The sequence below is a fragment of the Panthera onca genome, chromosome C1 (assembly GCF_046562875.1).
Source record: "Panthera onca isolate mPanOnc1 chromosome C1, mPanOnc1 haplotype 2, whole genome shotgun sequence".
Taxonomy (NCBI): domain Eukaryota; kingdom Metazoa; phylum Chordata; class Mammalia; order Carnivora; family Felidae; genus Panthera; species Panthera onca.
The window spans coordinates 213805103-213817660 of NC_138346.1; the positions used below are offsets into that span (position 1 = coordinate 213805103).

At 62.9% G+C, this 12558-nt stretch overlaps 1 protein-coding gene across 3 annotated transcripts in view; it reads left to right on the top strand.

The window, feature by feature from the left end:
* Positions 1-12558, top strand: part of CASZ1 (castor zinc finger 1) — a 146653-nt gene extending 134095 nt beyond the window's left edge. For 2 of the 3 annotated variants that reach the window (XM_060622326.3, XM_060622325.3), the window contains 11 exons: positions 487-622; positions 864-927; positions 2218-2372; positions 2477-2599; positions 3456-3785; positions 5306-5504; positions 6276-6447; positions 8283-8434; positions 8556-8697; positions 9344-9643; positions 11336-12558. In XM_060622326.3, coding sequence (XP_060478309.3) covers positions 487-622; positions 864-927; positions 2218-2372; positions 2477-2599; positions 3456-3785; positions 5306-5504; positions 6276-6447; positions 8283-8434; positions 8556-8697; positions 9344-9643; positions 11336-12462 — 2900 coding nt within the window. In that variant the 3' untranslated portion in view covers positions 12463-12558. Of the gene's footprint in view, positions 1-486; positions 623-863; positions 928-2217; positions 2373-2476; positions 2600-3455; positions 3877-5305; positions 5505-6275; positions 6448-8282; positions 8435-8555; positions 8698-9343; positions 9644-11335 lie in introns of those variants that run through there. The other variant, XM_078452439.2, reaches the window with a different exon arrangement.

Below are 12558 nucleotides of genomic sequence, written 5' to 3' on the forward strand. Positions count from 1 at the left end.
CCCCTCCTAGGCATGCTCAGTGGAAGGCAGGGCCGTCGCCCCGGCAACAGCGGGCCGGGGACCTGCGGAGGGGCGCAGCTCCCAGTCTAGATCTGCCACTTTCCCTCAGCATTAACAGAGTCTTTAATAAAAGCCTAAGCGGCAGCCCCACAAATCGACTGTGACAGTCGGTGGAGAAAATGAAGGGCCCCCACCCCCGTGCCAGCCCCCTCCCCAGCCTCCCGCCCTTCTCCTCCAGGAGGCCCTGAGCTGGGACAACTTTGACATAATTTTGCAATAATTATCACTTGAAGAATTGCCACACAGGGGTAAGCGTCACAAGCGATCATGTCAGTGGGGAGAATCGCTGACCAGCAGCCAGGGTTCCCCTGGGGCCCCCGGCCCACCCAGCCCACTGCCCTCCCTTCTGGCGGTGGGGGGTTCCGGTCTGTGTCCATAGGAAGCCCTCAGCCCCTCTAACACCATCTTCCCTCCCCTCCCCTGTAGGAAACGGGCAGCAGGCCACCCCCGCCAGGTTCCCCCCGGCCCCGGTGAAGCAGGAGCCCGGTGAGAGCGCTGGCGCCCCGGTTCCCCACGAGGTCTCCCAGGACCGCAGTTTAGACCTGACTGTGAAGGAGCCCAGGTGAGGCGAGGCCAGGCCCCCACCCCACCAGCTTCTGCCCCACTGCAGGAGGCTCTTGGGGACAGCACCCTTGGAGCCGGACCCCACCGAGGTCAGGGGCCAAGCCCTCCCGGCGGGGGTCCTCCTCCAGCCCAGGCAGATGTAGCAGGCGGGGCCGGGGCCTTCGGGATGGGCAGGGAAGGGTGTCTGGGCTCAGTCCCACGTACGTCTGAGCTAAAGCCCCTTGGTTTGTGTGTTCCAGTAATGAATCAAATGGCCATGCAGTCCCGGCAAATTCGTCTCTCTTATCCTCGCTTATGAATAAGGTAAGAACCATCCATCACACGCCTCCCGTTCCCCCACCCAGAGAAATTAAAGCTGTGCTGGGGGGCGGGGGGGAGGTGTTTGTTTTTTAATGTTTTGCCTCTAATAAGATGAGTTTGTACCATTTAAATTTTGAGGCCATTTTTCATCGGATATAATTTCAGAGCCACTGCTTACAAATTAATTTAATGAACTGGCTGAAGAAATATATTCCAGCCTCTGACACCCTTTTTTTCCCTTCAGATGGAGGGCTCCAAAAGCTTTTCCAGAGCCCTCTAACTTCTTTCCCTCTCAGTTATTAATTTTATTTATTTATTTTATATATTTTTTTGTTTGTTTAAAAGGGGGTGGGGGAGGGGCACTAAAGTGGGAGCAAAGCATCAATTTCCACTTTTTGGGTTGAGTAATGGTCTCGGACGCCTTCCACAGAGGTCGCTCCAGAATATTTATTTTAAATAATGCAGGGTCTTTGTAAATTATACATCATCTCAAATATATTTCCCCCCCCCTTCACATGATAAATTTGACTACAGCAAGATTAATTTGGTTACCATACACAAGTGACTGCTGGGGGAGCTGAGCCTGGGCCGGACCTCACGGGTGGGGGTCCCGCTGGGCCCTTGGCAGGGAAGGAGCCTCCCGCCACCCTCTGCCGAGGGCCCCGCGCCCTCTACCTTTCCTCTCTCCCTCCTTGCTCTCCTGCTCTACTTTTCCCTTCTTGGCGGTGGGGGAGGGTGTCACTGGCCCCTGTACCCCCTCGTTCCTTCGTGTCGGGGCCCCACACCCCATGTGGGTCAAGCTTTCACACAGGCTCCCCCTCGCCACTCCCCCTCCTGGCCCAGTAGCCCTGAGCCATCTTGATCTCACCCCCTGAGCCTCCCTCCCTCCCTCTCTGCTCCTCTTTTGTGTGCCTTCTCTTGTTCTCAAGGAATTCATAGGGGTTACCCCCCCCCCCCCTCCTGCACTTCTTTTGAAAACCTGGCAGGAAAATAACCAGGGAGCCACAAAGTCTGGGGAAAGCTGGTCTGGTGTGTGCCCAGAGTCCCGGCCTTAGCTTGAGTGATGGATCTTAGCACCACGGGGTTTGTGTGGAGGAGCCGTGGCATCCCCACGTTGCCTCGGGCAGCACCATTCAGAGCGGACTCGGCTGTGGCCAGAGCTGTGCAGGGCCAGGCGCCCTCTCCTCTCCACTGCTCTAGTGCGTTCGTTGCAAGAGGCCCAGGCGGCCCAGAGCCGCTGCTGCTCCCACGGCGGCCAGCCAGTCCCAAGCACCGGCCCTGTTCTCTTTGCAGATGTCTCAGGGCAACCCCAACCTTGGCAGCCTGTTGAACATCAAGACAGAAGCGGAGGGCAGCCCCGCCGTGGAGTCCTCGCCCTTCCTGGGCAAGGCCGTGAAGGCGTTGGTTCAGGAGAAGCTGTCCGAGCCCTGGAAGGTGTACCTTCGAAGGTGAGGGGCTCCCTGGCAGAGCAAAGGAGCAGGAAGGGCCACGCCCACCCGTCATGGTGGCCAGTGCCCCGGGGTCTCCTCTGACCGCTGCTTCCTCTGGCCAGGTTTGGCACCAAGGACTTCTGTGACGCCCAGTGTGACTTCCTTCACAAGGCACACTTCCACTGCGTGGTGGAGGAGTGCGGCGCGCTTTTCAGCACCCTGGACGGGGCCATCAAGCATGCCAAGTGAGTGGGGGTCCCCAGGGCGCATGGAAACCCAGCCCCTTTCATTCCAGCCTGGCCCCAGGCTGCGTGGGGTTGGGGGCTGCCTGGGTCTCTAGCTGCCTTCCAGGCAGGCGCCGTGTGCTGCTCGCGCCGAAACTCAGAAGCTGAGCTAGTTTCTTAGAAGGTACTGCCTGAAAAAGGCAGGCTTCCCCATCCTTCCACCTGCTCAGCCGCCTGGCGGGGTCCTCTGAGCCTGTCCAGGCTCCACCTGGAGACCCTGAGCAGCTGTTTCTGCCCACCCCCCGCGCCCCTCCCCCACCAGTGTGGCCAGCAGCTCTACCACAGATGTTCCCTACAGAGCCAGCTGGAGAGACCCCACTCTGACCCAGGCAGAGACCTTAGGTGAAGGCCTTTTCCAAGCCACGGTATTGCGTTTGTAGATTTTCTTTGACCTAAAAATAATGAAATTAATTTGTAAACCCACTGAGCTGAAAAGCAGCAGGCCAGCCGCCTCTTGTAATTGAACCCAGAACTCGCAGACATTTAACACAGACCTTGGCTACTGCTGGGCCCCAGCTCAGGCTCCGCTCACTGCTCAGGCAGCCGTTAGTCTGCAGAAGAGCCATCTTTGAGGGCCGAGCGAGACCCACCTTTAATTCTCAGAGCAGATTCTGGAAGCACAGATTCATGCCCCCTGCTGTCCCTGTCCCCTGCTCCGTGTAGGAAGGAGCTAGGGACAGACACAGCAGGAAGATCACAGGAAGGCATGGGAAGGGACACTGGGCCCCTAGGCTCGTGATGGGGTAACATCCAGGGAAAGGCTCCCTGCGCAGGGCCCTCTTCCTCCCCACTGAGCCGCTGTTTCTGCCTGTTGCAGCTTCCACTTCCGGACGGAGGGAGGAGCAGTGAAGGGAAACGCAGAGGCTCCCTTCCCCACCTCGGCTGCGGAGACCAAACCTGCCTTGGCCCCCTCGTCCCCTCCAGCGCCTCCTGTCACCACAGCCTCTCTGGAGGGTCCCACTCCCAGCCCGGCTGCCGTGCCCTCCACCCCCACGCTGCTCGCCTGGAAGCAGCTGGCTTCCACCATACCCCAGATGCCTCAGATTCCAGCGTCAGTGCCTCACCTGCCCACTTCGCCCTTGGCAACGACTTCTCTAGAAAACGCCAAGCCCCAGGTCAAACCCGGATTCCTCCAGTTCCAGGAGAAGTGAGTCCCTCGATGAGCCGGGAGTCCCGTGTCCCCCGTGTGTCTCGGGAGTAGGTGCTAGCGAGGGCAGCCGAGGAGGTGCTGCTCCTAACCCTGCAGTGAGCCCGGGCTGTCCCCAGCCTCTCTGGGACACGGTCATCGGACGCTGTCCTTCTAGCCAAAGAAGCTGCTGCTCTGGCCTCACTGCCTGCTCCCCAAGCAGGCAGCCGGGGTGGGAGAAGGTGGTGGTGGTAGGGGCCGCTGTTCCAGAGGGGGCAGTGTTGGCGCTGTGAGGACCAGCTTAGGTGGGCCGGGAGTGCTGGGCCTCGCCCGGCAAGGCAGGCTGCATCTCACTCTGGGCCTTGCACCCATGGCTAAGTCTCTGCAGAGCAAGCGAAGTCATGGGTGGGGGGCGAGGGGGCTAGGCCCCCACTCCAGGCCCACACCCGTCCGCACAGTGGTCTGAGCTCTCAGGGGTGGAAGGGACCTTCCTCGCTGGATGGTGGTGGCGCCTTGCGGCGAGAACGGTGACTCTGTATCGTTATGTGTGCGGCTTCCTGTTCTCAATAAAAGTAATAAATTGGATGTGAACGTGTACCGCCTGAGTGGCAGCTGTCCCCCCTCTCTGGGCACCTGGGGCGGGCCTCTGGCCTGGAAGGGGACCTGCGTTCCTCTCCGTCCCTCCCCGAGCTTCTCTTGTTCGTTCCGCCTCCCCACAGCGGCAGCGCTCTTAGTCTCCCCAGCGCGGTCGGATTCCCACCCCGGGGCCACCGTGGCGGCAGCTGTGGCACCAGCCAGGGCAGAAGGCCGGGGTATGGCGTCCTCCACACCTGTCTGCAGCCCAGGAGGCAGGCCGTGGGGCAGGGCTGCCGCTCACGGGGCAGGCTGGCATGGGGGCTCAGCCCAGCACCCCCCACCCCCCACCCCCGAGCCCCACCACTCAGCCGGCTGGTGAGGTTCTCTGAGTGGGCGGGAGCCCTGAGCCCCGAGCTGACCCTGGGGGCCCCAGCAGCTGCGCGCCTCGGCGGGACCTGACACCAGGCGCACACTCCCCCTGGCCAGGGCCCCGAGGGAGCAGAGCTTCCGGGTAGGGCTGCCCACCCATCTGCACCCTGTCAGTCAGCCACACCCAGGGCAGTGCCTGTGCCACGCCAGCCAGGCCCTCACTGGCGCCCCGCCAGGGCTGGCAACGCCATCTCTCATTTTCACATCCAAGAGGTTATCGCAGCCGCCTTATCTATAATCCTGAGGTGTGGCCGTGGAAACTACGTGTCCCAGCATGCAATGCTCTGGGCAGGCTGCACACCGCAACCCTTTCTGCACCAGCCGAGCTCCAAAAAGAAGGCAGGAAAGCATGCTGGGATCTGTAGTCTCCTCTGGCCGAGGCCACTTGTTGAGCAGGAAGGCAGCCCCGGGGGCCATTCCTCTGGGCCACACCGCAGGGGATTAGGGAGCAGAACCCCAACTCGACCAATGTCAGGATGTCGGTGGGGAGGGCTCTGGGAACGCCAATGACCTTCTGGGCTGTGGTTTCCTTCCAGCGATCCTTGCCTCGCCACGGACTGCAAGTACGCCAACAAGTTCCACTTCCACTGTCTCTTCGGGAACTGCAAGTACGTCTGCAAAACCTCCGGCAAGGCTGAGTCCCACTGCCTGGACCACATCAACCCCAACAACAACCTGGTGAACGTGCGAGACCAGTTTGCGTACTACTCACTTCAGTGTCTCTGTCCCAACCAGGTCAGCCCCGGGGACAGGTGCGGGCGGGGGCCTGGGGCCCGGGGTGGGGGGCAGGGAGGCACGGGGCCCGGGGTTGGCTCCTCCCGGCAGGGATTCATTACGTCTCTCACGCCCGTTTTGAATTGGCCTCGTCCAGACTCTGGAAAGGGCACTGTCTTGCCCCTGGGCCCCTGGAGGCCCCTGGGCAGGGGTCCAGATTGGTGCTCAGTTGGTGACGTCTGTCATTTCATCCCGACTCTCCGTGCACTTGGCATCATTCTGACCATCCTGGAACTATGCTCCCTTTCCCCAGAGGCCTAGAATTTTAAAATAGCCCACTGGACAGCTAGAGATTGAACTGTCCGTGCCCCAGAAAGGAAGGGCAGATCAAGTTCACCGTAAAGGCCTACCCCAAGACTGGTAGGGGCTGTTTGGCAGAGTGCCTCGAGAAGGAGTCTGATCCTAGAGCTGGGCATTCCAGAGAAGAGTGCTAGGCCGGATTAGTGATGTCTGCCTAAGGCCAAGCATCCAGAGAGGAGTGCTAGGATAGATTAGTGATGTCTGCTCTGGGTGTGGAATTAGAAATGGGTGGCACGATTACCAGGTAGGATGTTTTGGTCAGATTCCAAAAGGGACATACCGCTTTTTAACACGTGAAATTGCCTACACCCAGTTGTGTTTTCTGATTTGAGCACGGAAGAAAAAAGGGCCTGCCACGCCCAGAGCCCTGGGCCCGGTGGGAGCTCAGAGAAGTGGTCAGCCTGGCCCTGACCCTCCCGCCCCTCCCCGCAGCACTGCGAGTTCCGGATGCGTGGACACTACCACTGCCTCCGGACCGGCTGCTACTTTGTGACCAACATCACCACCAAGTTGCCGTGGCACATAAAGAAGCACGAGAAAGCCGAGCGGCGGGCAGCCAACGGATTCAAGTACTTTACCAAGCGCGAGGAGTGTGGCAGGCTAGGTACTGAGGGCCGCGGTTGGGGGGAGAGACTTGCAGCAGGTGGCAAGGTTGTGGCTCTGGTGGCCCCGGCCACCTCTCCTGGTACCCACCTCTTGTCCCTGCACGTCAGACTCTGTGTTGTGTTAAAAGTGCCACTGATGTCACGGGCCAGGCATCATCAAACAGGGGAAACTGTCAAAACACGGAGAGCCCAGGAATAGGGGTGTGAGTGACTCAGAGCACTCCGCCTACATCCGGGGAAAATGCCTGGGGCCTCGTCATCAGAGTCAGGCCTTGGACTTGGTGCTGTTTTCCATTCTCTCAAGAGGGAGTGCGGATAACATAGGAGCCCCTGATGTTCCTCACTCTGGGATCTCTTTCCATGGCTCTAACTACAAGGGCTTTTCCAGAACGGCCCCTGGTTTGTTTGCTCATTCAGCAGATACCTATCGAGGAAGAGCGGTGTGCAGGGCTCCGTGCTGTTAACGGGAGGTGGTGGGGGTGGTGGCAGCTCAGGGTTTTGAGCGTCTCCTCTGGCCAGCACCGTGCTTGGCGGTGGGGGTCTGGTAGGACAAGCAGGTACACTGTGGATCGGCCCAGAGCATCTGTGACCTGGGGTGACCCAGAAGGAGGTGGCCATGGGGCTGGGAAGGAGGCCACAGATGGCCCTGAACTTCGAGGCAGATGCCAGGGAGCTGAGTCTGCTGTTGAGAGCTGGGCCCTCGTCAGGGAAGCCGCCCGGAGCCCTGGACCCGACCGGGGCCTCCGGAGTAGCTCCCTGGCCCCAGCTTGCCCCGAGGATGCCTTTGGGCAGGGGGCAGACCCCACCCACCTGCCTCAGGATGGAGCCACACGTTCACAGGCCTGCAGATGTGGGGTAGGAATCTGCCAGGAAAAAACTGGAAACTGGAAGGCAGGTGGCAGCTAGGCAGGCCGGGCACAGACAGCTGGGCCGCAGGCCAGGCCTGTTGTGACTCAGGTGGTCATAGCAGCAGGGCCTTGGGGGAGCAGAGGTGGGGCCGTTGGCTGCCGCGGACTGGCCCTTCCACAGGGGCAGGGTGAGAGACTCGGCGACTGCCAGAAAAGACAGGAAACAAACCTTTCTTTCAAGTATTAATTCAAAAAGAATTCGTGGCCTGGGAGAGGGTTGGTAACCATGGCAACAGATGTCAACATTCGGTGGCCTGTGCCGTCCTTGGGCTCAGTTTACGGGGGTCAGGGTATTCCGTGGTTGTCGGTATTTACTCAGCTTCGGGTGTTTTTGGTGGTAGTTGGGGCCAAACAAAGCTGGGGGATGATATAAGACACCTGGCCAGCCCCGGCGCCATGGCAACGGGCAGGCCTTCACCTGCCCTTTGCTGACACTGTTGCAGTCTTGCCCGCTGTTTGTTCTCAGCCCAGAGCGAAGCCGAGGTGGGTGGGGGCGGGGCAGAGGTCCACACAGGTCTGGGGGCAGGCACCCGGGCTCCCCAGAGATGTGGAGACAGGTGGCTTGCCGGGAGGGGGCCGACCTGGTGGACGGGTCATTGGGGTCTCTCGCCCAGAAACCCCGGGACCTCTCAGCGAGAGGGGCAGGGGATGGGGCCCAGCCTCGCCACTGTCACCTGCCTCCACGCCAGGCCAGAGGAGAGGGTGGGCCCAGGCCCTGGCCAGCCGGAGAGCCTAGGACCTCTTCCCCGCCCCCCCGGGGGTGGGGTGGATACAAGCCCTCCTCAGAGGAATGCCACCACGGGGCACGTGTCCCCTCCCCAGACACCATCTGCCCGTTGGCCACACTCCCCTGAGCCCAGGAGGCACGGTGGGCGCTGTGCGCGCCGGCCGGGGGAAGCTCACGGCCGGCGGGGCTGTGTCCGCAGGCTGCAAGTACAACCAGGTGAACAGCCACTTCCACTGCATCCGGGAGGGCTGCCAGTTCTCCTTCCTCCTCAAGCACCAGATGACCTCCCACGCCCGGAAGCACATGCGGAGGATGCTGGGCAAGAACTTCGATCGCGTGCCCCCCTCCCAGGTGAGCGCCCGGGGTGCCCAGCGGGCGTCGGTGCGTCCCGCCCGGAGGGACGGCCTGCCTGCCCCCCTGTGGGCGGCGTAGCCCCCGCCCGGCTTCCTCAGGGTGCCCCTTCTTCTCTCAGGGCCCCCCGAGCCTGATGGACACGGAGACAGATGAGTACATGGATTACACGGGCTGCAGCCCAGGCGCCGTGTCCTCTGAGTCGCCCACCATGGACCGGAGCTGCTCCAGCACCCCCGTGGGCAACGAGAGCACGGCGGCAGGTGAGCACACGGCCGGGCGGCGCCGCGACAGCGCGAGCAGCGGGCCAGGAGGAGACATCGGGGGCCGGGAGCTTCCGGCCCAAGGCGCCGCAGGGTCCATCTTAGGCTTCGTGGTCACGTGGCCTCAAAGGAGGACAGAGCCAGCCTTAGTGTGCGGTAGGGCCGGCTGGTCTGGGGGACACAGGTCACTGAGGCCCCCTCCTGCCCGCACTCAGCCCTTGGCTTCGGCTTCCAGGAGAGGAGCTGGGCTCGTCCTCAAGGGCAGGGGGGCCGGGGACCTGCCAGGGCCCAGGTCCCGGGCACGCGGCCTTCCTTCCGGCCCTTCTGCCATCGTCCCGAAGCTCAGTCCCTGGACCCCAAACTGGGGTCGCACCAGGGCCGGGCTCTGGCGCAGGCCCTCCCTGAGCCCACCACGGCCTCTCCCTGCGCAGCCTCCCCTCCCGTTCTCTCCTCCTCCTGCCACCTCCTTCCCCACTCTTCTCTCGTGGCGCTTCTCTGCTCGTCATCTGTCCACGTGTTTTCATATCATACTTGCTTCTGCCATTGGGTTTCTCATTTTGGTTCTTTTTTGTTTGTTTTTTCTTTGTTTTGGTTTTCTTTTTTTTTTTTTTTTTTTTTTTTTTCTGCTTTTCTCCACCCTCTCCAGGCTGCCCGGCTCCTCCTCCTCCTCCTCTTCCTCCTCCTGCTGCCGCTGGCGACGAGGCTGCCCGCGTGGCTCCGCAGCCCCCACTGACCCCATCCTTCTCAGCCGCCGTGCTCCGGGCGCCCCTCCCCTCCCTCCCATGCCTCTTTTCTCCGCCCTGTCTCTCATACTCTCTGCTCAGTGCCACTCTCGGAGCCACCCGGGGCCTGGGCCACCCGGTCGGCAGCCCGCCCCGCCTCCCGCCCGCCACAGCCACCGCAACTCCAGTAAAAAGTGACGTCCCCCTAGTTCAGGATGCTGCAGGTAACTCGCACATGCCTTCTTGCCAGTGTGTGTCACCTCCGCTGACCCTCAAGGCCATGGTCCGGGACCTGACCTTTTCCTGTGACCTGCTGGGGCGAGGACAGGGCCACCTGCGTCCCTCACGGCCCAGCGCCCCCCAGAACCAGAGAGCCCTGTCTCTGTCCCAAGGACAGCTCCTCTGGACTCCTGCTCAGCATTGGGTCCAGGCAGGGCCCTGACACCAGCCTGACCCCCTCCCAGCCCTGGAGCCAAGCAGGAAGAGGGAGTCCCTGTGGCTCAGGCCCCAGGCAGGGCTCAATGGCAGGGGTGCCTCCAGTTCCCACCCCACCCCCCACCCCTGCATATCCGATGCCCCGCAGGGCTGGGACCCGCCAGCCCCTCGCCTCTGCTGTGGCCATCACCGCAGCCCTGCACCTTCCTTCACTCATTTTTGCCTCACGTTCTGCTGAGTGCCAGGCCAGTGCTGTGCCAGAGAGGCAGAAGGTCTCCCTTCTGGAATTCTACCTGTGGAAGGCTGTCACTGCCATAACCACACTGAGCCCTGTGCCCTCAGACCCAAAGCAGCCACTTCTCACTCACCTGGATCTCCAGGCCCCACACCCTCCCTTGTCCTGCACCACGCACCCCCACACCGTTGCTGCCCTTGGTTTCTCTTCACCTGCCAAGGTGGGGGGTGACTGGGTCTGTTCCCTAAATGGACAACGCGGCACAGTGGTGCCGTGGAGGCCGGATATTATTCTAGGCAGGTTCGGGGCAGGCTGAGCAGGTCAGCCACATGGGAGAAGCCTGGAGAATACCCACCCTTGACCCTGGGTAGGGCCAGCCCCTGAAGGTTTCTCTCTCATTCCTAGGGTGTGAGGCCGGGAATGCCAGGGTTGTTGTCCCTCCCCCAGCTGCCTGTGCAGTGCCAGGGGCTGCTGTCCCCTCACGCCACAGCAGCGGGGCCACTCTCAACCAGGCAGCCCTGGCCATGAGCCATCCGAAGTCCAGGGCGCCGTTGGGTCCAGTTGGGAGGGCACAGATGGGAACCCGTCTGCTGGCTGAGCCCCTGCTCCAGCCCCGGTCCCTCAGAAGAGCTGCCCTCTTCTGGCTTACTGGGGGCAGAAGACCCCCACAAGACTTTAAAGAATCTTCTGGCACCAAAGGGGAGGTGTCCCTCAGGGCAGGGCGTTACGGCTCCACACAGCCCCAGGGCGCTGGGCATCCCTGCGGGAAGTAGGTAGGTCCCCTGTGCAGACAGGTGGGCAGCCAGGGAAACTGGTTAGCCGGCCGGGAGAAGGAGCCCGCCTGTCCCTCATTAGAGGCGGGTTCGTGATGGCATCCTGGCGTCCGTCCAACGTGGGTAATTACGCTCTGCCGACCTAGATTCCCCCTTCAGCTTCAATTAGCGCCAGGGATGCGTCCTCACTTCCCACCCAAACTGGCCAGGAAGCGGCCACCACATCCCCCGGGTTGCTTGCTCTGCCGCACGAGGGGCGGATGCCTGTGTGGTCGTCCTGCAGACAGGGGATGACGCAAGGGGAAGCCTGGGGGCTCCCTGGTTCTTCGGGGGAGGGGGAGGGGGAGAGGCCCCCAAAGTCTGGGGAAGCCGACCCCCAGCGCTGCCCTCCGGCCACCACGCGGAGCCGGGGACCCTGCGTGGGTGCGAAAGGCTCCCCGGCACGCGCTGACCTCCCCCCGGCCCCTCCGCAGGGAACACCATCTCCATGCCCACAGCCTCCGGGGCCAAAAAGCGCTTCTGGATCATCGAGGACATGTCGCCGTTCGGCAAGCGGCGCAAGACGGCCTCCTCGCGGAAGATGCTGGACGAGGGCATGATGCTGGAGGGCTTCCGGCGCTTCGACCTCTACGAGGACTGCAGGGACCCGACCTGCCAGTTCTCGCTCAAGGTCACGCACTACCACTGCACGCGGGAGAACTGTGGCTACAAGTTCTGCGGACGCACGCACATGTACAAGCACGCGCAGCACCATGACCGCGTGGACAACCTCGTGCTGGACGACTTCAAGCGCTTCAAGGCCTCGCTCAGCTGCCACTTCGCCGACTGCCCCTTCTCGGGCTCCAGCACGCACTTCCACTGCCTGCGCTGCCGCTTCCGCTGCACCGACAGCACCAAGGTGACGGCGCACCGCAAGCACCACGGCAAGCAGGACGTGATCAGCGCGGCGGGCTTCTGCCAGTTCAGCTCGAGCGCCGACTGCGCCGTGCCCGACTGCAAGTACAAGCTCAAGTGCTCGCACTTCCACTGCACCTACCCGGGCTGCCGCCACACGGTCGTGGGCATGTCGCAGATGGACTCGCACAAGCGCAAGCACGACAAGCAGGAGCGCGGCGAGCCCCCCGCCGCGTCCCCGGGCCCCGCCGTCGGCCTGGACGGCGCGCTGTCGCTGGGCACCGAGCCCGGGGCCCCCCTGCTCTTCCTCCCGCCCGCCGCCGCCGCCGCCGCCGCCGCCGCTTCCGCGGGCCTGGGGCTGGGGCCGGGCGATGCGGGCGACCCGGGGGACCCCGGCCCGCCCGACGGCCCCGGGCCCCGCGACGGCCCCGCTGCACCCGCGCCCGGCCCGGTGGCGGCTGGGGAGTCGTCGCAGGAGGACGAGGAGGAGGAGCTGGAGCTGCCCGAGGAGGAGGCGGACGACGACGAGGACGACGACGAAGACGACGACGACGACGAGGAGGACGACGACGACGACGAGGACGACGACGAGGACCTGCGCACCGACTCGGAGGAGTCGCTGCCCGAGGCGGCGGCGGCGGCGGCGGCGGCGGGGGCGCGGAGCCCAGAGCTGGCGGCCCCGGCGCCCGCCACAGCGTCGCCCTAGCCCGCCCGTCGGGGACGCCTCGCCCGCCCCCCTCCCGTGGTGGCCATTGTGATTCCTTTTGTAAGAGATGCTATTTATCTGTAACGCTGCCCCCCC